The sequence below is a fragment of the Erythrolamprus reginae genome, chromosome 2 (assembly GCF_031021105.1).
Source record: "Erythrolamprus reginae isolate rEryReg1 chromosome 2, rEryReg1.hap1, whole genome shotgun sequence".
Lineage (NCBI taxonomy): Eukaryota > Metazoa > Chordata > Lepidosauria > Squamata > Dipsadidae > Erythrolamprus > Erythrolamprus reginae.
The window spans coordinates 318,727,717-318,754,709 of NC_091951.1; the positions used below are offsets into that span (position 1 = coordinate 318,727,717).

Genomic DNA, 26,993 nt, shown 5'->3' on the forward strand with positions numbered 1-26,993 from the left:
CTTAATGTTGAGATTTAGTTCACTGAAGTATTGCAAAACTAATGTGCCACAACATTCAGATATATTTAAAGCTTTAAATTCTGCTTTTCTGTATTTCAGTAGAGAAAAATGACTGAATGTCAAAGGGAAATAAAAAGCTTGACAACAAAACAAAGTCTCATGGGTTGTGGTTTTTTTAGTTCATGATTTCTAGACAAATTACAAAAGAAAAGGGAAAAGCTATTTGATTTTACTTATCAGTATAAGCTTAGCTTATCCCAATTATTGATTTTTTGAAGCTGTCATCAGGCTATTAAACTTGAAATCAATTGATTAGACTGTATCATTAAAAATTGCTAAGGGATTTAAATGTCTACCTACCAAGTAAATTGATTGCACGTAATGCTTCATAAATGGTCCCTGCCATTCTCTTTATACTTACACGACAAATACTTGCAAACACATATTTGAATACCCACTAAAAAGGAACTTTTAAAATATATGAATAACAAAAATTAGAATAACAAAGATTAGTTTTTGGAAACAACTTTAAATTAATTCACAAATTTTAAGGATACATAAGCAACAAGACACCATCAAAACTGGCACCAGCCAGAGCATAGAAAAATCTCAAATAATTCATGCAAGATTGGAAGATGTGGAGAGACCTGGCCCATAGAATCGCCAAGAATCAGACATGACTGAATGGACAACAACATTGTTGTCGTCATCATCATCATCTACCAAAAGAAAAAAAAAGTGAAATATCTCTGTCTATGGGTAGTCCCATGTCCATTTGTTTAGCAACAGTTCACAGTTAAGATGGCATTGGAAAAGGTGATCCAATATTTTAGTCTTGACGTTATTAGCAATTTCCCTATCTTGGTTAACAGAGGCAATTATTAGGTCAGTGTTAAGAACTCATTGGCTAGTTTGAAAAAAAAATCAAACAGGGTTTTTTTTTCATGTACGGTAATTAAACATCACAGGAAAACAAATAGAGAAAGAACAAAAGCAAACCAAGAAAAATAGTACATGCAAAAGTATTTTGTGTGTGAGGAGTATGTGGAAGGGGGTGTCTATGTGTAAGTTCATATGCATGTGGAGAGGGAGAAGGAGAGAGAAGGGAGAGCTATGAGCTCTGGTGAAGCACTGTGTCTTTGCAGTGGCCTCTGAAAAGCCTTGAAAGCAAAGGTACATAGCAATAAGGGTTGGGCAGGTATGGAAATGGGACATACTTCTGGACTGGGAAGCCTAACTTATAGTGTCATTCATTCATTCATTCATTCATTCATTCATTCATTCATTCATTCAACTTCTATGCCCGCCAATCCCATGCCTTAATCACTTCCTCTTGGATTACAGAGCTGCATTCTACAATGGGGCTTCCCTTGAAGAGCATTTGGAAACTTCCACTGTGTCAGGGTTCCAAATAGCATCTGAATTCAAATCAGAGTCCGAGGCATGGATTTCCTCAAAGTTCCAATTTATTAACAGAGCCATGTTGGCACATCTGTGAGAAACTCAAATCTAAAGCCACAAGGGTTTCTCTACCCAGTTTAATGTTCATTCCCTTGTTCCCACACCCACAGGTTCATTGTGTTGTTGTGATTGTTCTATAAAGGGTTTTAATGAAGGTTTAGATTTTATATTCGACTTCTTTTTTATTGTTTTTGTATTTCTATTGTTTATTGTAGGCCGCCCTGAGTCGGCATAAAAGTCGAATTAAATAAAATAAATAAATAATGTTGACCAGAAGTCTTTTGCCAATGTGTCCGCTACTGCCATCAGCTTCCGGGTAGGTGCTGAAAAAAGGATGACCTTGAGAATCTAGGAGGAATTTGCTATGGCTACATCTCTACCTAGAAATGGAGACAGCAAGGATATGTGCTCACAAGCCGCCCGCGAAAGATTCCGGCCTCTGTCATGCCGTCAGTTGCTGATGGATCTCCCTGACCATCATAATCAAGGGAATGAATGAGGGAGTTGCAGCAGAATGAATGGCCAAACTCTATGAGAAAGTGGCAAATACATTTTAACCTAAACAAGTGCAAAGTTATGCATATCGGGGCAAAGAACCCCAATTATACCTACCAACTGTGGGGACCAAGCTTTCTGAGACAACCCAAGAAAGGGATCTTTGGGTTTTGGTGGACAGCTCAATGAAGATGTCAACCCAGTGCGCAGCAGCAGTAAAAAAAGCAAATTTAATGTTTGGCATGATTAGGAAGGGAATCGAAAATAAGTCAGTAAGTGTTGTATTGCCTCTGTACAAATCAATGATGGTGAGACCACACTTGGAGCACTGTGTACAGTTCTGGTCACCTCACCGCAAGAAGTATATAATGGAACTGGAAAAGGTGCAAAAAAGGGCAACAAGTATGATCAAGGAAATGGAGCACCTCCTTTATGAAACCAGGTTGCAACGCATTGGTCTCTTCAGCCTTGAAAGATGGTGTTTAAGGGGTGACTTGATCGAAGTGTATAAAATCATGCATGGGTTGGAAAAGGCGGATAGAGAAAAATTATTTTCTCTATCACACAATACTTGGACAAGGGGGCACTCCCTAAAGCTCAAAGGTAAGAAAATGAGGACAAATAAAGGGAAATATTTCTTCACCCAGGGGGTCCTTGGTTTATGGAATTCACTTCCTGGAAAGCTTCAAGGCAGGATTAGACAGATTCATGGATGCCAACTGTGTCAGTGGTTTTTGAAATGGATGTCCAAGTGCTGCCTTTATGTTGGTTGAGGCACGCAGGATTCCCTTGAGTACCATTTGTTGGGGGTCAAGGGAAAGGGTTTTTTTGCCTTCTCTTTCTGCTCAAGATCCCCATGTACAATTGGTGGGCCACTGTATGATACAGAATGCTAGACTCGATGGGCTTTGGCCTAATTCAGCATGGCTCTTCTTATGTTCTTATGATGAAGCGGGCCCCAAGCTAGATGACATGGGCAACTTCATCCAATTGATGAGGGTCAGATTCCGTGATGAGGTCCAGCAGGTAGACACCAAGTCCCAGATCCAAAAGTTGAGGCAAACTGGGCACCCAGTGAAGGAACTGGTATGGACATTTAGAAGAGCATCTGGGAAGGTGCAGGACTGGCTTAAATGGCTCCTGGTGCACACCTTATGAGAGGCACTGGATCCGGAATTGAAAAAGGTGTGTGAGATCAGGAGAGTACCATGCCGAGTCCAAGATTGGTATTCTACCACCATCACTCTAGATTGGGTAGTCAAAAAGCAAAAGGAAACCCTTGTCGACCAACCAGCCAGCAAGCAGTTGGGTCACAGGGCTCCACCTAAGACTGCAGCAACCCTGCGCTTTGAGCCAATAAGATGTGTAAAGAGCCTCCATCCTTCAACCAAAGACTAAGTAACCTCCCACTTCCAGGAAAGGGGGCTCAAGACCACTGGGCGGCTGGTGCTGCAGTCGGCACAGCTCCTTCTCCTCCAGATGATGATGAAACCTCACCTAAAGAAGAAGTAGGAACCCATTGGGACAAAGGGATCAACAATGAAGATGACCCGATGGTGAGTGAAGCACTTCACCTGTTCCTCATAAATACAAAGATTAAAATACCTACAATGGGAAAGGAGGGGTAGGTAGATGCCATAATAAATAGGGGATGCTCATGGTGCCTAATCAGCAAGGTAGTGGTGAGAAAGCTGAGGATCCCTACCAGAGCCCTAGCAAGCCCCATCCAGTTCCAACAGCTGGACGGATTACTAATTGGGGGGGGGAGTCCCAGCCACTCTCCCCACAGAGCCTGTAAAGTTAAGGATGGCCCAACATCGTGAAAATCTTTGCTTCGTAGTAGCCCCAAAGATTTCGGAGGCCATCATCCTGCGCCTGGCATACCTAGACCAGTGGATGCCCACCATAGGATGGGAGAATGGGTACCAGATGTTAACCATGCACATCAGCTCAACACCCCCTCTAAGGGACCAGAAGCACCAAGAAGGGCTGACGCCTGGGGCGCCAACAGATCCTCAACTGGCAGCCCCTGTGAGGGAGGCCATTCCACCAAGTTCCCAGAAGGTGCCGAGAGAATATAGAGAGTTAGAGAGGGTGTTTAGTGAGGAAGAATGTAACGAATCCCCCCCACTGGCCAATGTACTGTGCAATAATATTTGAGCCAAGGGCAACACTGTGATCTGGATGATCGTTGACTTGTTCTCCAAGCAAGTAGTTGCTTGTTCTGGATTTCCATCAGCCAGACACTTAGCAAAGCTGTTCATCAAGCACATCCACCGCTTGCATGGGGTACCCAAGAGGATCATATCCGATAGAGGTGTAGAGTTCACCGCCAAGTTTTGGAGAAAGTTCATACACACCATTGGATCCATGCAAGGACTTAGCTCGGCTTTTCATCCAAGTACCAACGGTAAGGCCTGGATGGAGCTGCTACCATTTGCAGAAGTAGCATATAACAACGCCGTTCACTGTAGCACTGGGTTGATCCCTTTCCAAGTCACCAGTGGCCATTTCCATGCCAGAACTACCCAGTATGGGAAAACACCAAGAGAACACTGGCTGATGCTACAAGAAGCAAGCTGACAAGCACCAATCGATCCAACCCACTTTCCAAGTGGAAGATAGTTTTCTCATCCACAAAATATATCCAATTGAGATTGCACAGAAAAAGCTAGGGCCAAATTTCTTAGGGCCCTTCCCAATAGTCAAAATAATAAACCCGGTCACCATACAACTTGCATTGCCCAGAATATTGGGAGAAATCCACCCAGTGTTCCACTGCAGTTTATTAAAGATCTGAATTAAGACCACAAACCCTGCCACCGCCTTCCCCCCTTGTAATGAAGGGGAAGACGCATTATGAGGTGAAAAAAATCTTAGACTTCCAAGTATTTAGAGGCTAATCACAATGCCTCATTCATTGGAAGGGATGCCCTTTGTCTGAATCCACATGGATAAAAAATAGGAAAGTGAAAGCAGACAAATTAAACAATTCCATGACAAATATCCAGATAAGCCAAGGGGCCCCCTGGAGGCCATGCCCACGCAGTTAGTGGGAGAAACATCTGACTTCCTTCCAGTTTCCCCATTGACTTTGCTTGTGGGACATTGGAAATCACAACCACATAGCCACAGATGACTTTGACAATGCTGCAGTTGTTTGTGAATACAGCTGGTCTGGATATTCTTAAATTTTCGACTTCACAGGGGTAATATGTAATACCCAAACCACTTCCTCAATTACCTTTCCTCCTCCAAATTCCAGATATCGCAGCTGCCCAGGAAGAATCAAGAGTGTGGCATTTGTGAACAATTTTGTCATAAGAACAAACATAAGAACAGCCATGCTGAATCAGGCCAAAGCCCATCAAGTCTAGCATTCTGTGTCATACAGTGGCCCACCAATTGTACATTGGGATCTTGAGCAGAAAGAGAAGGTTTCTCCCTTTCCCTTGACCCCCAACAAATGGTACCCAAGGGAATCCTGCCTGCCTCAACCAACATAGAGGCGGCACTTGGACATCCATTCTTCTTCTCCTTCTATCTTCTTCAATACACTAAAAGACAGTGTAACACCCTACACAAGAAAGCAAGCCAATAGTTTACCAACAACAAGGGAGACATCATGATACTTTTCCTCCTTTATTGGCACAGTTACACCTGAGAGTGTAACAGTGCCTGATCAGCTCTAATTTCAGACTTTCTTTGCAGGTAATCCAAGGATTGTTTCTATGATTCCCCTCATCTCCTAAACCAAGATGCATTCAAGATTGGCAATTAGGAAAAGAAAAAAAGCCACATGGGGATTTCATCAAAATCCTGAGCTGCCGAAGGCTAAAGGAGCACACAATCCAAGTCATGATGACCTATTGTGGTATATCTATTTGACAAAGTACTAATGGTATTAGCAAAATGCTGATAAAGTCTGAAGAAATAATGGGTATTTTATCAGATTATACTCCCAATTAAAAGGCAGACAAAATGAGTCTACTAATAGCATGTGCAAAAGGGAGTTATCTTCTGATTACTAGGCATTTAAAAAGAACATGAAAATGCATGTTGAAATGCATGCGGTATATCTCAGGAAACCAAAATACAAAATAAAACTAACATCCAAAGGAGCCTCAAAGAATTACACAATCATTTTCTCAGTAGACTTGAGATAAATTCAAGAAGAATTCAAATACTTAAACATCACTTCATATAGATGTTATATGATGAAAATATATATTTTATAAAGGATTTTCTAAGCAAAGCACTACATGGCTAGCCCCAATTGCAAATAATTAATCTTTTATCCAGCTCCATTCTTTTCAAAGATTACACATATTAAGTCATAATATAATCTGTTTTCATTTAAGTGTATTATAAAATTCCATGTAATGTAGATTATACATCAAACCATAGCTAGACTATGGCTTAAATGTAACATGTGATTCAGAATGTGATTCAGAATGTAGTTTATTTTATCAGTGCATTAACTACTTAATACACCTCTTAAGACAGCTAGCCTCTGTAAAATTCCTTCTTTCCATAGCTGTGGGAACATTAAAGGAAATACAAGCAGCTTAAGGTAAAGAAAAAAAGTCACATTTACTGCTTCTTTTCTTGGATTCCTAGCAGTATTATTTTTCTCAAACCAAAAATAGCATTTTGTTTTTCTAAGGTAGTCTGTATCTTTCCTTCAGCATCTTCTTTTATAGCTTATCCTTTCATTTCCATGGCATTTTTTGCAATCTTTGCTACATCAATAGTAATAGCACTATTGCGTTTCTAGCACCTGTAAATATCTTCAATTCTAACTAAATTAACAGATAATTCTTCATTTGATATATCACAGCACGTTAAATCCATTTTCATAATATATCCATGGTTTATGCATGAAGCAGAACATAGATGCAAGATGCTGATCACATTTTAATCCATGTCTGTCCAAATACTTTCCTTTCAGGAGAGCAGATGAGTGTGTTGCTCATTTACTGAGTCATTTAAAAAATGTTTATAGAATTTCTAAAAGTTGAATTACTAAATTGCTACCTTTTCTGGTCTATAAATAGACACACCTTCTATTTTTCAAATGAAATAAAAAATACGGCATATCTTTTCTTTTATTCCTCCTTTGATATATTTATTCCTATATCTTTTCTCATATACCCCGCCATTGATATATTGTACTATGAGTATATCCTCTGTAACCCTCATTATGTTTTGGACAAAACAAAACAAATAAAATAAATATATAGGGGCCTCATCATCATTAGCATCATCTTTTTCCCAAACAACAGAATCTTTGAGGAAATGGAAAAAATAGGATCAGTTATTATCAAACTTGCAAGTTTTGCCAAAATATCGTATTGGAACTTTAAATATCTATAGCAAGCATTGCTATTTAAGATTCTTGCTTCACTTCAGGAGGGGAGAAAGAGAAACAAGGACATTGTGGAGTAGAGGTGAAAGGTACATTTCTTACCAAAGGCCAATGAGAAAGATAAAAATACAGGCTTGTGTTTACCATTAGCAAAGTCTACAATAGGATTATGCCAATCTTGCCATCAAATCTACTATGAAAAATATTGATTTTCTGTCAGAAAGCATCACTTTGAGAAGACGCGCAAACAGCCACAATCACATTATACACACACCGGCACGTGCATGCGCGCACAAACCCCCTTTGCCGTCCCCTATGTATAGATGGATAGATAGTTACACGCTGGAGGGAACAATATAGGATAAAATAAAGTTTTTGAGAGAGTGCATCTATGCAGTAACAAATATATAACAAATAATTTTAAAATGAAACTATTTTCTACTACCTGCTTAGACCAGGTGAAAAACAACAGGAAAAAAAGGTATTCTCAGATACAAAAGTAAACTAAATGACAAAACTCATTGTTTTTTCAGAAATATCTCTTTGACTTTCAGGTGGTAGATTTAAACATACATCATTTTGCAAATAAAGTAGAAATCACTGGATAGAAATAGCAAATCTAAAATTCTATTACATTCTGAAAGTAATTTTTACAAAGTATGCCAGTCCCTATCACATTTAATATTCTTTTGGGGCTTTTCAATATTGCTGCCAGACGGTAAACTCAGTCTGCAAAGCAATTTTTGATTATTTTTGTGCAGTACAATATGTTATGGTGCAATATGCACCAGAAAACAAGTGTTCTGCCAACACCATGACATTCACACAAAGATTCTTTCAACCTCTAATAAGTCTAAGCTCATTAAACCAGACGGTTTCTGACAGAAAAAAATATAAACTCTACAATGCTTCCGATACAGCTGATAATCCCTTGAAGGAAGTACTGTTAATAACATCTTTATATACAGTATTTTCTGTATCGTGTCTAAGAAGATTTTATTATCCAGCTGAAGTAAATTTCGAAGAACTTTCCTCTATTTATCCAACGAGAATTAATTCTAGACTGTAACAGAAGTATTTGCTGGGACACAGGCCTAGTCAAACATATCATGGTTAATTACCAAATGCTAAGTGAGTCAGAGAAAATATCACACAAGAGGCCTTAAAGATTGGACAGTTACTACTCACTCAGTCAGTGACAGAAACATTCCCCACTGAGACGCTTTTGGATCATTATTTTGGCACTGGTGCACCTGCCTGAAATTCACCAGCTGCAGTGAATCACCAGATTTCTACAGAGGCTAGTGGAAGATTTCTTCTTCAATCAGTAAATTAGCAATATCAAACTTGTAACATACTGTAAGGCTACATAGAGTCCTCAGATATACCTAAATGTTTGAAACATAGAAACATAGAAGACTGACGGCAGAAAAAGACCTCATGGTCCATCTAGTCTGCCCTTATACTATTTCCTGTATTTTATCTTACAATGGATATATGTTTATCCCAGGCATGTTTAAATTCAGTTACTGTGGATTTACCAACCACCTCTGCTGGAAGTTTGTTCCAAGGATCTACTACTCTTTCGGTGAAATAATATTTTCTCACGTTGCTTTTGATCTTTCTCCCAACTAACTTCAGATTGTGTCCCCTTGTTCTTGTGTTCACTTTCCTATTAAAAACACTTCCCTCCTGAACCTTATTTAACCCTTTAACATATTTAAATGTTTCGATCATGTCCCCCCTTTTCCTTCTGTCCTCCAGACTATACAGATTGAGTTCATTAAGTCTTTCCTGATACGGTTTATGCTTAAGACCTTCCACCATTCCTGTAGCCCGTCTTTGGACCCATTCAATTTTGTCAATATCTTTTTGTAGGTGAGGTTTGTTTGTTTGTTTGTTTGTTTGTTTGTTTGTTTGTTTGTTTGTTTGTTTGTTTGTTTGTTTGTTTGTTTGTTTGTTTGTGAATGTATGTATGTATGTATGTATGTTTGTGAATGTATGTATGTATGTATGTATGTATGTGATTTATATGCTACCCAAATCCCAGAGGATTCTGGGCGACTTACAAGAAGACTAAAAAGCAATGTAAACGATCATTTAAAACCCCTTAATAAAAACATTCACATTTTTTGTGACCAGATCTGGGAGATGTATTATTTACTAAACTAAAATAGTAGATCTACTTAACTATTTATTGGAATTTTTAATGTCAATGATTAGGTTAAAGGACAAGAAGGGCAGAAATATTTTTCAAGAGTAATAATTCAAACATAAGATTAATAGTTGGTTATTTGTAAAAATATCAATAATAATTGGTTATTGGAAAAAGAATGTCCAATATTCCTCCCCAATTTTTAAAAATATTTTGTGTACTATTTTAGAAATGTTATTATTTTATGCTATGTGGTATTCCTATCTTAGATTATGGATTTTAGCATTTTTCCTCAGCATAGGCTTTGTGTCAAATTATCTTTTTAAATGTCACTTCCACCCTATCTTTAACAACTGTTTTAACAACACAGCGGCGGGCTACCATTCCCAGCCCTACCAGAATGGGCTGGGAGCGGCCCCCCCTGTGTGGGAGCACACGCACACATGGACATGCATGCACACACGGGATTTATCTTCTGCGCATGCACAGAAGTGAAAAGAACCCGGAAATGGGCAAAGAGGTAAGTGCCCGCTCGCCGCTGGCCGCTACTGTTTGACACCCCCACCCCCACCGCCCACTTGCCGTCATTCACCTGTTTGCCCCGCTCGCCTCTCACTCTCGTGGTGAATGGCAGCAGCAGGTGCAGTTGGAGAGAGCCAGTGCGAGAAGCTCACCTCTCGCTCTCAGGTTGAACAACAGCAGCGCGGATGCAGGGGGTGGAGGGGAGCCAGCATGAGCGTGGGTGGTGGGGGGAAGCCGGCATGAGCACGTGCAGTGGGGGGAGCTGGTGCGAGAGGCTCGCAGGGTGAATAGGGCAGCGTGGCCATGGGCGGTGGTGGGGAGCCAGCCTGAGCATGGGTAGTGGTGGGGAGCCAGCGTGAGAGGCAAGCAAGGGGCTCGCAGTGGGAGAAGGGCTTGCGGCGGGGGAAGGCAGTGCTCGCTGAGGGCAGAGCAGGTATAGGTCCGGAAAAGTGTCAGTTGCGCGTGCATGCCCGGCGGAGCCACCGATGCTACCCTATGCGCCACCTTGCCCCCACTGGAATGGCATTCCCCACCATTTAGGCTGGGGCCCACCCCTGAGTTAAACTATCACTGTGATTCATAACAAATGCTAAAAAAACAAAGCAAAGTAAAAGTTCCAGATATTCTAGAACTTATAATGTATCTGTGGTAACAATGGAAATTCAGTATCAATATCAGGCTCACAACAATGGTAAAAACAGTACATAGTAATAAATCTAATATTTAGCAATCTAAATTACAGTTTTAGGTTAAAAAGTCCATAAAAGCAACCCCAATATATAAAAAACAAGCAAACAATCAACCATACACCAAAACTACATGGGCAAGGGGGAGATGTTTCAATTCCCCCATGCCTGATGGCAGAGGTGGGTTTTAAGGAGTTTACAAAAGGCAAGGAGGGTGGGGGCAATACTAATCTCTGGGGGGAGCTGGTTCCAGAGGGTCGGAGCCACCAGAGAGAAGGCTCTTCCCCTGGGTCCCGCCAAATGACATTGTTAAGTCGATGGGACCCGGAGAAGGCCCACTCTGTGGGACCTAACAGGTCGCTGGGATTTGTGCGGCAGAAGGCGGCCCTGGAGATATTCTGGTCCGGTGCCATGAAGGGCTTTATAGGTCATAACCAACACTTTGAATTGTGACCGGAAACTGATCGGCAACCAATGCAGACTGCGGAGTGTTGGAGTAACATGGGAATACTTAGAGAAGCCCATGATTGCTCTCGCAGCTGCATTCTGCACAATCTGGAGTTTCCGAACATTCTTCAAAGGTAGCCCCATGTGGAGAGCATTACAGTAGTCGAGCCTCGAGGTGATGAGGGCATGAGTGACTGTGAGCAATGACTCCCGATCCAAATAGGGCCGCAACTGGTGCACCAGGCGGACCTGGGCAAACGCCCCCCTCGCCACAGCTGAAAGATGTTTCTCTAATGTGAGCTGTGGATCGAGGAGGACGCCCAAGTTGCGGACCCTCTCTGAGGGGGACAATACTCCCCCCCAGGGTAATGGACGGACAGATGGAGTTGTCCTTGGGAGGCAAAATCCACAGCCACTCCGTCTTATCCGGGTTGAGTTTGAGTCTGTTGACACCCATCCAGGCCCCAACAGCCTGCAGGCACTGGCACATCACTTCCGCTGCTTCGTTGACTGGACATGGGGTGGAGATGTACAGCTGGGTATCATCAGCGTACTGATGATACCTCACCCCATGTCCTTGGATGATCTCCCCCAGCGGTTGGGATGAGTTTGAACTAGTGACTCCTGATGAAGTGGACATGGCCAGGGAAGCTGAAAGCTCCTCCACTTGTTTATTTGACCCATGCCCCTCCTGGATGCTTTCAGCCAGCAGGGAGGTGGCACGTGGTTGGATCCAGGCATTGATCAATGCCTCCTTGAGTGAGAGCTCCTTCCTGCAGCCTCTGAGAAGGCTGTGGTGAGGCCCCTCCTCAAGAAGCCTTCCCTGTATCCAGCTGATTTAGGAATCTATCATCCAGTTTCCAACCTTCCTTTTATTGGGAAGGTTGTTGAGAAAGTGATGGCTCTCCAACTACTACAGTCCTTGGATGAAGCCGGATACAGCACTGAAACTGCTTTGGTCACACTTATGGATGATCTCTGATGAGCCCTAGATAGATTTCAATCCTCTATCTTGGTGCTCCTTGACCTCTCAGCGGCTTTCGATACCATTGACCATAGTATCCTTCTGTGATGGGGTTGGGAATGGGAGACATCTCTCTGGCCTTTTGCAGTCGGTGTTGGTAGGGGGAACAGTGGTCAACTCTTAGGCCCCTCCTTTGTGGGGTGCTTTAGGGGTCAGTTCTCTCCCCCTTCCTATTTAACATCTACATGAAACTCCTGGGTGAGATCATCTGACAACACAGGGTGAGGTTCCAGCAGTATGCTTCACATCTCTACCCGTGTCAATTTAGTGAAGCAGTGGACATGATGTGCCGGTGCCTGGAGGCTGTGAGCGTCTGGATAGGAATTAACAGGCTCAAGCTCAACCCCAACAAGACTGAGTTGCTGTAGACAGTGCCTTCCAAGGACAGTTCCATCTGTCCATTCTTAGCTCTTGGGGGGGGAATATTAACCCCCTCAGAATGGGTTCGCAATCTAGGAGTCATCCTAAATCTGCAGCTGAGATTAAAACAAGACCTCTTGGCTGTGGATAGGGGGACTTTTTCACAGGTTCGCCTAGTGCACCAGTTGCGACCCTTTTTGGATAGAGTCTGTTCTGACAGTCAATGCCCTTATCACCTTGAGGCTCAACTGTTTGTTTGTTTGTTTGTTTGTTTGTTTATTTGATTTGTATGCCGCCCCTCTCTGAAGACTCAGGGCGGCTAACAACAAGAAAAAAGACAATGTAACAAATCTAATATTAAAAAATAATCTAAAACCCCAATTTAAGAGACCAATCATACAAACAAGCATACCATGTATAAATTCTATAAGCCTAGGGGAAGGGAAAAAATTTCAGTTCCCCCATGCCTGACGACAGAGGTGGGTTTTAAGGAGCTTGCGAAAGGCAAGGAGGGTGGGGGCTGGTTCCAGAGGGTCGGGGAGAAGGCTCTTCTCCTGGGTCCCGCCAAATGACATTGTTTAGTCGACGGGACCCGGAGAAGGCCAACTCTGTGGGACCTAACCGGTCACTGGGATTCGTGAGGCAGAAGGCGGTCCCGGAGATATTACTACAACATGCTCTACATGTGGCTACCCTTAAAAAGCATTCGAAGACTACAATTAGTCCAGAATGCATCTGTGCAAGCTGGTTGTGGGTGTGCCTAGGTACACCCACATTACACCAAAACTCTGTGAGTTTCATTGGCTACCAATCAATCTCCGAACACAATTTAAGGTGTTGTTATCACCTATAAAGCCCTACATGGGTTAGGGCCAAGCTACTTACAATACCATCTTCTGCTTCAGACTTCCCAGTGGCCGATTAGAGCCCACAGGGTTAGCTTCTCCAGGTCCCATCAACAAAACACTGTTGACTGGCAGGGCCGTCAACAGTGGAGGGCATTATCTGTGGTGGCGCTGTCTGTCTGGAATCAGTGACCTGCAGAGAGTCCCACCACCCGACCCTCCTGGCCCTTTGGAAAGCCGTGAAAACCTGGTTCTTCCAGCAGGCCTAGGGCCATTGAATAACACCATCCAACTCCAGCCTAGAAGTAATGAAAGTTTTGTCTTGGAGTTTTAAATTGTTTTTATATTATTTTTATCTGTTGTACACCACCCAGAATCCGCAAGGAGTTGGGTAGCTTATAAATTTAACAAATTTAATTCAATTTAATAAATTAAATATGCATATACACATACACATATATATACTTTGCTTGACTAACTGCATGGAATTAGTCCGACTACCAACAAATGCCTATAGATACTCATTATATTTGAAGTAAAAGATACACTTATTTGATAATACAAGAAGATGAAAATGCCTCTCTTCTAACCAACAACTTTACAGGAAGGCTGTTGTTAATTCTCAAGTGAGAGAACGTGTGTTGTCTTTTTCTTAAACAACAACAAAAATCCTTTGACCAAAAAAACCACTGAGAAAAAGCAAGAATTGGGTGTGAAGTCCCCACCCAGCCCTATTTATTTATTATTATCGGCCCTAGTGACCAAACAGCTCATATGTGCAAAGTGATGCTACCATCTTCAACCTTTTCCTCTTCAAAATGAATGAATGAAGTCACCCTTCTGTCATTCCAGAAAATTAAACAGTACTGTACTGCAAAGACTGATTCAGAAGAAACATCAAAGGAAAGTTGAAAGAGGTAAATATCAAAAAGACTACTAAACAACAAGAAAGGAGCAGAGGAGATTGAGTTTACTATCTAGTGAATTGCACCTAATTACAAAGCTTCCAAGTGCGCCTTGTAAAAATTCAGTTCATGGACCAAACCAAAAAGTGTGTTATGGAGAAATATCCAGAACTTTCACTCCCTTGAGCAAAAATAATAGCTTGTAACCAAGGCTGAAATTCATAATTTTCCCCTCCCTATTCGGTGAGTGTGGCTTGGTAGGCATGGCAGGGGAAGAATACTGCACAATCCCCATTCCCTCTCCACTCCTGGGAGAAGGACAATCTCCCTTCCCACCCTACTCTGGGGCCAGCCAAGGTGGTTTTAGCTGGTTCTCAGAACTACTCTTTTTTTAATTATTATTATATTTTTATTGATTTTTAACAAGTTTAATATACACACAACATAAACAGTGCATAGTGAAAAGTGCCCATCACCCCGATACACACACATACCCCACCACCAAATCGGGGGTGATTCTTATACAACCCACTTTGACCCAAGAGCAATACTGAGCTGGGGTGGCGCAGCAGGTAGAGTGCTGTACTGCAGGCCACTGAAGCTGACTTGTAGATCTGAAGGTCAGCGGTTCAAATCTCATCACCGGCTCAAGGTTGACTCAGCCTTCCATCCTTCCGAGGTGGGTAAAATGAGGACCCGGATTGTGGGGGCAATAGCCTAGCTCTGTTTTAAAAAAGAACTATTGCTAACATGTTGTAAGCCGCCCTGAGTCTAAGGAGAAGGGCGGCATAAAAATCGAATAAATAAATAAATAAATATCTATTTACATATTATAGAGTGATTCCAATTTATTTCTTGTAGCTTGGTCTCGGATTCTACTCGTCATATATCGTCCTACCTTGTCCCACCGTCCCATCAGTTGTCTCAATTCAGTTTCATTATGCAAATTTATCCTTTTATCCATAATTTCAAATTGAATATGGTCCACCATGTACCTATACCAATTTTGCACTGTCCATTTTGTCGCATCCTTCCAACCCAAAACTATTACCGCCTGAGCACTTTCTATTGCTGCTTGTTTTATTTCTCTAAATTCTCCCATCGCATTGCTTTTAACTAATACTGCCATTTCCTTAGTGATTGTCCATTGTATATTTAACATTCTATTAATGTCCTCTTGCACTTTTTGCCAAAATTCCTGCACTATCGAGCATTCCCAAAACATATGCATAAACACTCCTTTATCTTGAGACCTGTGCAAACAATTACCCCTGACCTTCTGCTGAAAGTGTGCGAGTTGAACGGGAGTATAATACCACTTATGTAATATTTTCCTTCTCATTTCCCTAATTCTTGTATTCTTAATTTTCCTTATATTTTCTACTGTATTTTCCATCTCTTGTACCTCTACTTGTATCTCATTTTGCCACCATTTAGTCCAGTAGTTCTCAACCTTGAGGTCAGGACCCCTTTGGGGGTCGAATGACCATTTCACAGGGGTCGCCTAAGACCATGGGAAAAGACAAATTTCCAATGGTGTTAGCAACTAAAGCTTCTATTCTGGCATCTCAGAACATATTTTTACAATCCAACCAATCAGGCGTTTACAAGGGGGTGTCTCTCTGACCTCTTGCCAATCAGCTTAAAGATCTGTTGGAAGAATTGGCGCTAAACTTATAGTTGGGGGTCACCACAAGATGAGGAACTATATAAAGGTTGAGAACCACTGATTTAGTCAGTCCTTGAATCGTGTCCCCGTCTGACTGCACTAGCAAATTATAATTTCCACCACCGGTTCTCTAAAACCTGTCAGAACCTGCTGAATTTTCAACCCTGGTTGTAACAGAGAGATCTGAATAAGCACAAGATGGGAAGCTTAAGAGAAGAGGCTCAACTGAGAATAGTTGAAAGTCTTGGAGTCTTTATAAAACCGTGTTTAAAAAGCAGCAGAAATTAATAAATATGAATTGGTCATGTGGGTTTTCTACAATTCCGAAGCGGCACTTAGTCTAACAAAATCTCTATTCTAAATTGCAGACAGGAGTACAATTTTGAAATTCCACCCCAAATTCTTATTCCATTTATATTCATAAAATATTTACACAAATAAAAAATATTTCATTATTTTGTTTAATATATGTGTTTTAATCTTTAACCTTTTAATCTTTCTATATAATTAATAAGTGTTAGTTAACAGCTTGGTTCGAAGAAGTCAACTCTATATTGTTTTCAAAGTGAAAATTATATTTTGCTTTTAGAATCCTAACACCGGAAGATGTTATAATATTTACAATGTTTTGTGTACTAAATAGTTAAACACAGTAATAAAATGCATGTAGAAATATAAATGTATTTCTCAGGAAAAAAAGTCCCAGTTAGTAGGACTTAAGAACAAGACCAGTAAGAATCTTTTCTCAAAATTGAGTGATAATGCTATATGACACACATTTGGTTTTTATGCCATCTAGTGGATATTATGTTTACAACACTGCTTCTATAATAATACTGGGTGACATACACCCAACCATACCTTAAAATAGAAAATATGTACTTTCAACTATTAATTATTGTGCCTAATGTAGAGTCAGCACTCAGATGGAAAACAATAATGTATTCCACATCTGGATTTTTAACTGTATGCTATCAACATTTTTGCAAAACTGACCATGGAAACTACAATATACAAATATCAGATTTAGAATCTGCAACATAAAACTTTTATTTTCTGCACTAAATAAGTACTGCACGCTACATCACATTTTTACCATTATTTGGTGACATCCAAATATCCACCTAAGAAAATCATACTTGTTGAGTATACCTGTTACATGCATACAGCAACAGATAATCTATATAAAAAGGATAATATTTGAATATTTAGTATTTTTAAAAACCAATATAATAGCCTTTTTTTCTTAAACGGACAACTTAAATGGAAAAACCTATAATACAATAAGCCGCGACCTCATTTTATATGAAATTAGTAACACAATTCAAAATTAGAGGCCTCCCAGCACACATAATTCAGATACATTGAACATGTTTAGTACTATGATATACAATAATCGACTCCAGTTATGTGAAAGGCCCTGAATTATTGTGGTTATGGAAAGCAATTTAGGGTTATTTGACTCATGTGCAAATAAAATCCTAGCCATAATATTATATTAACATTAATATTTTTTTGACTGAACAAATATTTGTAAACGTAACTCACCAAGCTAGCTGTCAGAGATGGAGCAGACTGTCCGAGAGTTTGGGTGCGCATTCGGACAAGATTGGAGGTTTCGCCAGTTTGCCATGAATGTTGGGTAACAGCATTTGGCAACAAGTACCTGCCTGCCAAGTGGATGAAAATAATAGTTAAAACTAAGTTTACAGCAAATAATTTAGATTTTAGGAAGTTAACGAAGTGCTGCAAAATTGGGACAGATCAAAGCAGATCTTGGAGCAAAAAACTGGACACATTTGGAGGAATTTAACAGAAAGTAGAGGTAGTCCTTGACTTACAGCAGTTCATTTAGCGACCATTCAAAGTTACAACACCACTGAAAAAGTGACTTAAGACCATTGTTCACACTTACGACCATTGCAGCATTCCCTACAGTCACATGATCAAAATCCAGATGATTGACAACAGATTTTTATTTATTTATCTATTCGAATTTGTATGCCACCCAACTCCCAAGAGGTTACAGTGTCCAGGGTGGGGGGGTCACCTTCTGGCAAGCAAAGTCAATAGAGAAACTAGTTTCACTTAACAACCCTGTTACTAATTTACCAACTGTAGTGATTCACTTAACAACTGTGGCTAGGAAACTCATAAAATGGGGCAAAACTCGCTTAACCATTGCTTTACTTAGCAACAGAAATTTTGGCCTTGATTTTCATCGTAAATTGAGGACAACCTATAATTCTCAAATTTCTGCCTTTACAAACTTCTAAACTCAAGAGTTTTTCAACCATTGCCGGATGATAAAGAAATAATTTTATATGACAAACTGACAGGGATGAACAGAAATAGTTCCATTACAGGTTAATAGCAATTCCTTTCTTTTTTTAAATTTGTGCTGCCTTTTTGAGATTAATAAATCGTTAGATAACAACTCCCCTATCAGTATCCACTGCACCCTAAGAGGCATGTAATATACCTGTCAATACAATTCAGCTGTTGGTATTATTATTTTGTTTGTGAACGCCTGCAGTTTAAGATGTGTATAAGACCAGTCATTTAAAAGAATTTATGAAAGAAAAACTGGTACATATATATTATGTGAGTTACCAAGTGTAGAGCATTGTCAAAATACTAAAATTAAACCAATAGTTCTCCTGACAGAAATAAATCATTGGAAGTTGAATTCTAAGAAATCTATTTGATCTTTCAAAGATAAAGTTATTGCTTTAAAAAGTTGGACATTATTCTAACCAAAATAAAGAGCTTTATCTAAGGTATAATCAATATCAGGCCCACAGAATCCAACCCCCAAAATAGGGATTTATTTTTGTTTTTTCCCCATCTGTACCCACCTTTCTGACAGGGTAGAACCCAGAGCAGTAATGGCTAACCTTTTCCAGACCGAGTGCCCAAAGTGCATGTGCGCAAATGTGCATGCACGCACAAAACCCCAAATGCAATGCATATGTGGCCCTGTGCATGCACGCCATTCTGCACATGTACATAAACTCCGCACCCATGCATGTGGCCCCACATCCGTGCATGTGCACGCAGAACCCACACATGCACATCAGAGACCCAACTAGCAGCTGCCCAGTGGAAGACGCATGTGTGTGTGCAGCGGAGTTGAACTGGAGCAATGGCTCATGTGCCCACAGAGATGTGCCATATGTTCTCCATAACAGCCCCAGAGGAATACAGGAGACAAATTTTCCATAATATCCATTCTAGAAAAATAATCTACATCAAATATATTTCTATAATTATAATTTAACTTCGGGATGGAAAATACAAAATTCATATTTTTAGAATCTAGCCAGGAATTATAGTTTACTACTGCATGCTTTCCCATGGTATCAATCTCATCAAAACAAAAGATGAAATATACATTCCTGCATTTATGCTTAACATATATATATATATATATATATATATATATATATATATATATATATATATATATATATATATAAAAATTTAATATAATACTTATTAATATTAATATCAAAAACAGATACCACATGATTCTTGACAAATGTATCTTTTTCTTTTATGTACACTGAGAGCATATGCACCAAGACAAATTCCTCGTGTGTCCAATCACACTTAGCCAATAAAGAATTCTATTCTATTCTATAATGAATGGATTTTAAACCAATGTTTTCAAACCCTTCATTATTATTATTATAATAATTTAATTTTCTTGTGGCTACATCAAGAAACTTTATTTAAACCCAACAGGGGAGGAATACAAACAGGCATAAAAAGTATGGTGCTGCTTAATTCATGCATCATTTGCTGTTTACAACTTAAGGAAATTAGCATCTGTCAAGTGTATTACTCAAGTACATATGGTTAAAATTAATGGACAGTACTTCTTTCTCTGCCAGATTTAAAACAGTGATGAACCTCCAGTCTATTAAAGCTGATAAAATTCAATCAAAGCCAGAATTACAGCTGTCCTAATTATGTTGTCCTTGGCTAATGCAAAAGAAACATTTGTACGAAACCCATTAACAAAATTCAGCACTTTCATGCCCCTTCCTTATTTCATATAGTAATAAAAGCTATCTAGCAGACATTATTGAGGTCCTAAAATATTTGCAGCAGTTTGAAATAATTGCCCAGTTAACATTTACAATTAGTGTTATTTTAATTCTTTGCTCTTTAAAAATGACTTTCACTTTTTCAACACGATCTGTAATAAAGGAAGAAATAAGATCCAGCTCAATGCTTAAGCTAAAATTAATGTCCATAAATAATAGAAACGCTTTAGAAATAAGTGGCAAAAGCACATTTCAGATTGAGTAGGACGTACTTTTAATCAATATCACAGTTCATTACATCAGAGAAAAAACACCAAATGGATACGAAGAAAAACAGGTTTTTTTAACACTAATTCAATTTTAATCTACTTAGATCTTTGACTATTCACTGTTTTATAATATCTGTCTCTACAGCACATCTTTATAATATCTATTACATGATTTTTTTTGGGGTATCTCAATAATAAATGCATTGCTTTAACTTTTTATGTTGCCTTTACAACATTTCAATCAACTTACAAAAACAGTTAATACTCCATCTCCAAAATCTATATAACATGTAGTTCAACATAAATAATAACAACCAACAACAACATACATCCCAGATTCCATCAAATTCTTCACCCTGGAACTAAACTGCTGGATCTTAGCAAACTATTTGAATCTTAGCAAATTTTCAAATTTTGTTAGTTGCAGAAATGAAATCTGCTATTTTTTTAATGAATTTCACATTCTGAATTCAAATATAATAATGAAATTGGCTCTAATTTTCATGCAACGGATGTTTTACATTTTCCAACTACAGGTAATAGGCAAATAATGCACCAAAACTTAATATGTATATATAAACCCATATATTTTAATTAAAATTAAGTGAATTGTATTCGCAACAGTAAATACATGAAATAATCTATTGTGTATGTTTATAAAAAAACCCTAAATTAGTAAATAAGTTTAAACTGTTCAAAAGTTTAAATTTCTTATTAATCTTGCCTTCAGTTTGTGTTCCTTTTGCTTCTCTTGACTTTTCTTTTGTATTCAAGGAAAGGATTGTCTCTTACAATTGTCCAACAGTAGTCTGCAAGTATTGATGGGCTCCATTTACCTAGATATCTTTTTTCCATAGCTGCAATGTCTTGATGGAAGTGCTCCCCCTGCTCGTCACTCACTGCTCCACAATTTGATGGGAAGAAATTCAGACAGGAGTATAGAAAACAAATTTTTAAGGGCATGTTACAACCAAGATTTTTGTAGGCCTGGATGAGTTTTTCAACCACTTCCTTGTAGTTTGCTGCTTTATTGTTCCCAATAAAATTTGATGTCACTAACATGACTACTATCCATGCAGCCTGTTACTTGTCATGCAACAGAGAAAGAAACTCATCATCATTAATATGTTCACAGATCTGTGGACCAACAAAAATGCTTTCATTTATTTTTGCAGCACTAAGCAATAAAAATTTACTTATCAGGTACATGAAAGCTGTTTTATTCCTGTCCACTGCCTTCACAAAGTTTTTCATTAATCCCATCTTGATGTATAATGGAGGTAGTAAAATCTTGTTGCTGTCAACAAATGCTGGATGCTTTACATTTGTATTCCCTGGTTGCACTGTCTGCCAGAGTAGCCAGTCTCTTTTGATATAGTGCAATTCTTTTGCACGACTGTCCCATTCACACAGGAAGCAGCAATACTTAGTATATCCACCTTGATGACCAAGTAAGATAGCAACCACATTCAGGTCATCCCAGATTGACCATTGATGTTGACCGTAGTTGCATCGTAAGAGCTCTTTCAAGTTTTCACATGTTTCTTTCATTGCAACTGCATAAGCAATTGGAATGGATGGTAACTGATTGCCATTATGCAACAATACAGCTGCATAACATATCATATATACAGTATTGGGCTGCTACAGGTACAGTTGAAGATGGTGCACCAGTAGAGAAGGTTGCACTGCATGCACAGCTTCCATTGTCCTGCAGGAAGCAAAATCTTGCAAGGGGATGCACGTGCGTGTGAGATTTTGGCAAATTTTTGCTTCTGCACATGCGCATGCACAGAAGCAAAAATCACACTGGAACATGCGTACGTGTGCGCAGGAGCATCGAAGCTGCACACACAGCACACCGGTAGTGGCAGTAATGGGAATCTGCCCCTGCATATATCATATCATATCATATCATCAGTATTGGTTGCCGATTGGTTTTCGGACACAATTCAAAGTGTTGGTGATGACCTATAAAGCCCTACATGGCATCGAACCAAATTACTTACGGGACCGCCTTCTGCCGCACAAATCCCAGCGGCCAATTAGGTCCCATAGAGTTGGCCTTCTCCAGGTTCCATCGACTAGACAATGTCGTAAGTGTACATAAGTGCACTAGTGTGCCTTTCGTCCCCTGTCCAATTGTCTTTCCTTTATCTCATTTATCATATATATTTTCTTCCTTTCATATATCTTCTCCTCTATTTTTACATATTATCTTTATATATATTACTTCATGTCTATTTTCTTCCAATGTATTGTGTATTGGACAAATGAATAAATAAATAAAGCAATTTTTACTTGAAACAGATGATAAGGACATAAGAAGAGCCATGCTGAATCAGGCCAAAGCCCATCGAGTCCAGCATTCTGTGTCACACAGTGGCCCACCAATTGTCCATGGGGATCTTGAGCAGAAAGAGAAGGCAAGGCCCTCCCTTTCCCCTGACCCTGAACAAATGGTACTCAAGGGAAGTCAATGGTACTCAACCAACATAGACATCCATTTCAATAACCACTGATACACTTGGCATCCATGGATCAGTCTAATCCTACCTTGAACCTATCAAGGCTGGCAGCTGTCATGACCTCTTCTGGAAGTGAATTCCATAAACCAACGACCCTCTGGGTGAAGAAATATTCCCCTTGGTTTGTCCTCACTTTCTTACCTATGACATTTAGGGAGTGCCCCCTTGCCCTAGTATTGTCCTAGTATTTCTCTATCTACCTTTTCTATCCCATGCATGATTTTATACACTTCGATCAAGTCACCCCTCAAACGCCGTATTTCAAGGCTGAAGAGACCAAGGCGTTGCAACCTGGTATCATAAGGGCGGTGCTCTATTTCCTTTATCATTCTTGTTGCCCTTTTTTGCACCTTTTCCAATTCCATTATATCCTTCTTGAGGTGCGGTGACCAGATCTCACAGATATGTAAGTGTCGAATTACATGTAGAACTTTATAGATGATTAAAAGCACCTTGAATTGCATATGACATCAAAAGGGCAGCCAATGCAGGTCCTGTAATACTGATGATGAATTATAATATCAGAATAGTTCTATTAGTATGTACCAATTTGAGTTCCTAAGTGACCTTCAAGGTGGCCCATATAAGCATATTATAATAATCCAGTTGAAAATGATAAAGTCATTAAGTGACTGCTGCCAGTAAATTTTGTTTTAAAGAAAGTTAACTAGTTAAGTGGTCAACTAGGTGGAATTGGGCAAAGATTCTCCTGGCCATATCTTCTAACAGGAGTTCTGAGTCCAGGAAAACCTCTAAATTCTGAATTATTCCTTCTGGGGAGCTTCACCCAAATCAGAATTAATGTTGGCAGTATCTTAGAATAATTGAGGTTCTGAATTAATAGACACTCTTTTTTTTTTTTTACTTTCATCTCACTGTCTTTCCCTCCATTTTTTTACTTTAATCTCACTGTCTTTCCCTCCATTAGACCTTTTTAATTCTTTTCTAATACAATTTTATGAACTTGTCCAGTAAGCAGATGTGAAATAGTATTTAACTTTTACCAAATTTACTTTGTTAAAAAGCCATAATAGCTAGAAAGTATTAATCTGGCCCAAAAGAACAGCTCATTCTGGATCAATACAATAAGCCACCCTTCTGCTTTTTAACAAAGGCCAGTTATTAATACCTTTGGGAAGTTCAGAAACAGGGCATGAACTTAGACATCTTGCCTATTCCCATTATAATATACATTGCATCTGTTTGATAAAATAATCATTTACCAACTGGCTGGAGAATTCTGGGAGTGAACTTGAAGACCACAAGTCTTAAAGTTGCCAAGTCCTCTTGATAAAATGAAGAATATCTTCAACTTTTACTAAGTAATATAGGTCTAATAATATTATTCAATTTTTTTAAAAAAACATCAAAATAATTTTTTCATCATCATAACTTATAGACAATTTCACAACCTAATTATTTATTGTATAAAAATTCAATTGCATTGATGTATTGCTCATCAGCTACTATACGTTGGCATCATTTGGTTCCTCGTTTTTTTAACAAGCATTCTACAGTATATTGCATAAAAGCCTAAAGTTTCTTAAAAACCTCTACTGAAATGAAATAAAACATCCTAAAAAGGCAATCTTTTGTTAAGTTACTGGCCAGCATTCAGCATACCGTACATTGCGAATATGGAAGTTTCTATTTTGTGAATATATTCATGACATATTCTCAAAATTTCAAGTGTCACCAGGTCTAAAACGTTTCTGTACTGTATCCATTACCTCTCATGCTTCCGCAATATTTTTCTCATCTAAAATATCTCAATTCAATGTAGCACTGGTTAATTGACTTATTGATTTATCACATGATATCAAATTGAAGTTAGCCCCTAATGATCGCGTAGATATTTTACATGAAGGTGAGACTTATGACATCAAATAATATTCTTCTATGTCTAGTCAACTTTGCCTCAGCAATGTCACTGTATTGGTCCTGAAATAGCTAACATCCATTTTCTTTTAACTGGTATAATTACTAATAAAAAGAAACACTTGAAATGTTCAAATTTAACACTTCAAAATTTATTGTGCAAGCTCTTCTTTGTTCTATTTTTAAGTACCCTGCTATTACTGCTATCACTTATATTGTTATTTTAATGATCTGCTTACTTTATTTAGAAAGGTTCCTGCAGAAGATGAATAAAAGGATGAGTAACCTATAGCATGCTTTGTCTAATATTACAATCCCTTTCCTATCTGCCAATTAATTCTTTGCCAATCTTTGAAGAATGCATTTCACTTTTCTGCACCTACTATACTGGTGTTTCATAGAATTCTTCTCTTTCAAAGGCTTTAATATGGAGGTAATCGGTTTATGCTATAAATTTGGACTTGCAGTGAAGTCAGAGTCCAGCACTGCTTGCTAAAGCTCAAAGGGAGTATTGAACTTTACCTGTCTTAGCATTCAACCTAGTATCAAAGGAATTGTAAAAAATGTGAGAACAAATCAAATCCTTTTTAGTAGCTGCTTTTATGAAAGTACAGTATTAGAACACAATGGCATAAATTCATTACTACATATATTTTCACTGGTTGGCATTTTCAGAGGGAAATCTTAATTTTAAAAAAAATCAGCTAAAAATGTAGTAAAGATACATTTAATTACATTCTCCATGTATAAAATGTTTTTTAAAAGGATGCATTGTGTGCCAAATTATGAGGAGAGTTAAAATATAAATATTAGATGTTTATATGGGAATCATTATGCAATGTTGAAGAATTACTAGAAATAAATTTTCACCTCCAGGGGGGAAAATTAAGAAAGTAAAAACGCTATAAGAAAGTTTAAAAATATAAATAATGTATAGATGATATGAGTGGAGAAGAATTAAAATATGGATATTTGCTGGGCAACTTATTTAACATTATCTGAAGAGTGAATTTCTGATGATTGGAAAATTGCAAAATATTCTTCCCTAAAAAGGGAAACATAAATATAGGGTAATGTATCAAACACAAGATAGACGGTGTTTGGTAAAATTCTGACTGAAAGGATATAAAAGGTATAAATGAGCAATAATGAAGTATAAAAGAAACACAACTTTACAATTTTATGCAGAGCAGGGGAAATAATACATACAAATTTTTTATTATTTTTTCAAAAGGTCATTTAAATGTGAAAAAGATCATTTATTGATCTGTTTGTTGATTTAGATAGAAATTATGGAATATTTTGGTTAAGTTGGCATTGGCTGTTAGTTACTGAATGTAGTAAGTATGGTATATGATGGAAATGAAGCATGTATGAGAATAAATGGAATGCATATGAATGGTTTCAACACTGAAAAAGAAAATAATATATAGGTTACTGGTTGTTTAATATATTTATGGATATATGTAATCCTGGTAAAAATATATTGGTTGAGTATGTAACTTTTGGTATGCTTTTGTATGCAGATGATACCATATTGTTGGCTGCAAACCCAAAAGACATGCAAAGAATTTTATCCCAATCAAAAATAATATCTGCAGCTCAGGTTTAATCTCTGGAGTTCTTGATGCTGGAAGTTGTTTGTTTGCCTGGAGATCATTAGCCAAGTAAGTAACATCATTAGTGCAAACAAACAAGCAACCTCAGGGAGCACCAAGAACTCCACAGAGAATGTTGTGCATGTATGATGCAATGCAAAATATGGTTTCGAAAACTAATGCATCAAAAACCAACACAATTATACCCCACAGGTGAAAGTAACTCAACACCTGGAAAATATACATAAGCAGCATGAAATTCTGAAATTGAAGAAAACAGAGAGTAGCTTGATCATCAAAGATAATTAAACAGCTGGAGAAACTTTTAACATGTGAAAATACGGGCAGAAGAATAAGGAATAATGTGATCTATTGTGAAGAACAAGAATTTGTTAAAAGGAAAAAAAGATGGCTGCATATAAGCCGTTCCACTCTGTTATATGGAGATTAAGTTTGTCTATGTTGGGAGAAAAGTAAATTAAATGTACAGGGAATTGGATACTTAACTAAGATACTGTATGTGCTAAAGAAAGAAGAGAATGGGCTAAGAATGAATGTATACTGAACAAATGTGAATTGAACACAAAAGTAAGAAACCAGTATGAAAAAATATACATTGCAGGAATTTGGACTATATATGAAAAAAGAGAAAAATGAAAAAGAAACTAATAAAGTTGTGGTTGGATGAAATTAATGATAACCTGAAGAAGTGTAGAGAACAAACCAGAATG

General features: G+C 38.5%; 1 protein-coding gene across 4 annotated transcripts in view; it reads right to left on the reverse strand.

The window, feature by feature from the left end:
* Nucleotides 1–26,993, reverse strand: part of MAST4 (microtubule associated serine/threonine kinase family member 4) — a 242,603-nt gene that overhangs the window by 180,295 nt on the left and 35,315 nt on the right. For all 4 annotated transcript variants that reach the window (XM_070743262.1, XM_070743260.1, XM_070743263.1 and 1 more), the window contains exon 3: nt 17,486–17,607. In XM_070743262.1, coding sequence (XP_070599363.1) covers nt 17,486–17,607 — 122 coding nt within the window. The remainder of the gene's footprint in view (nt 1–17,485; nt 17,608–26,993) is intronic.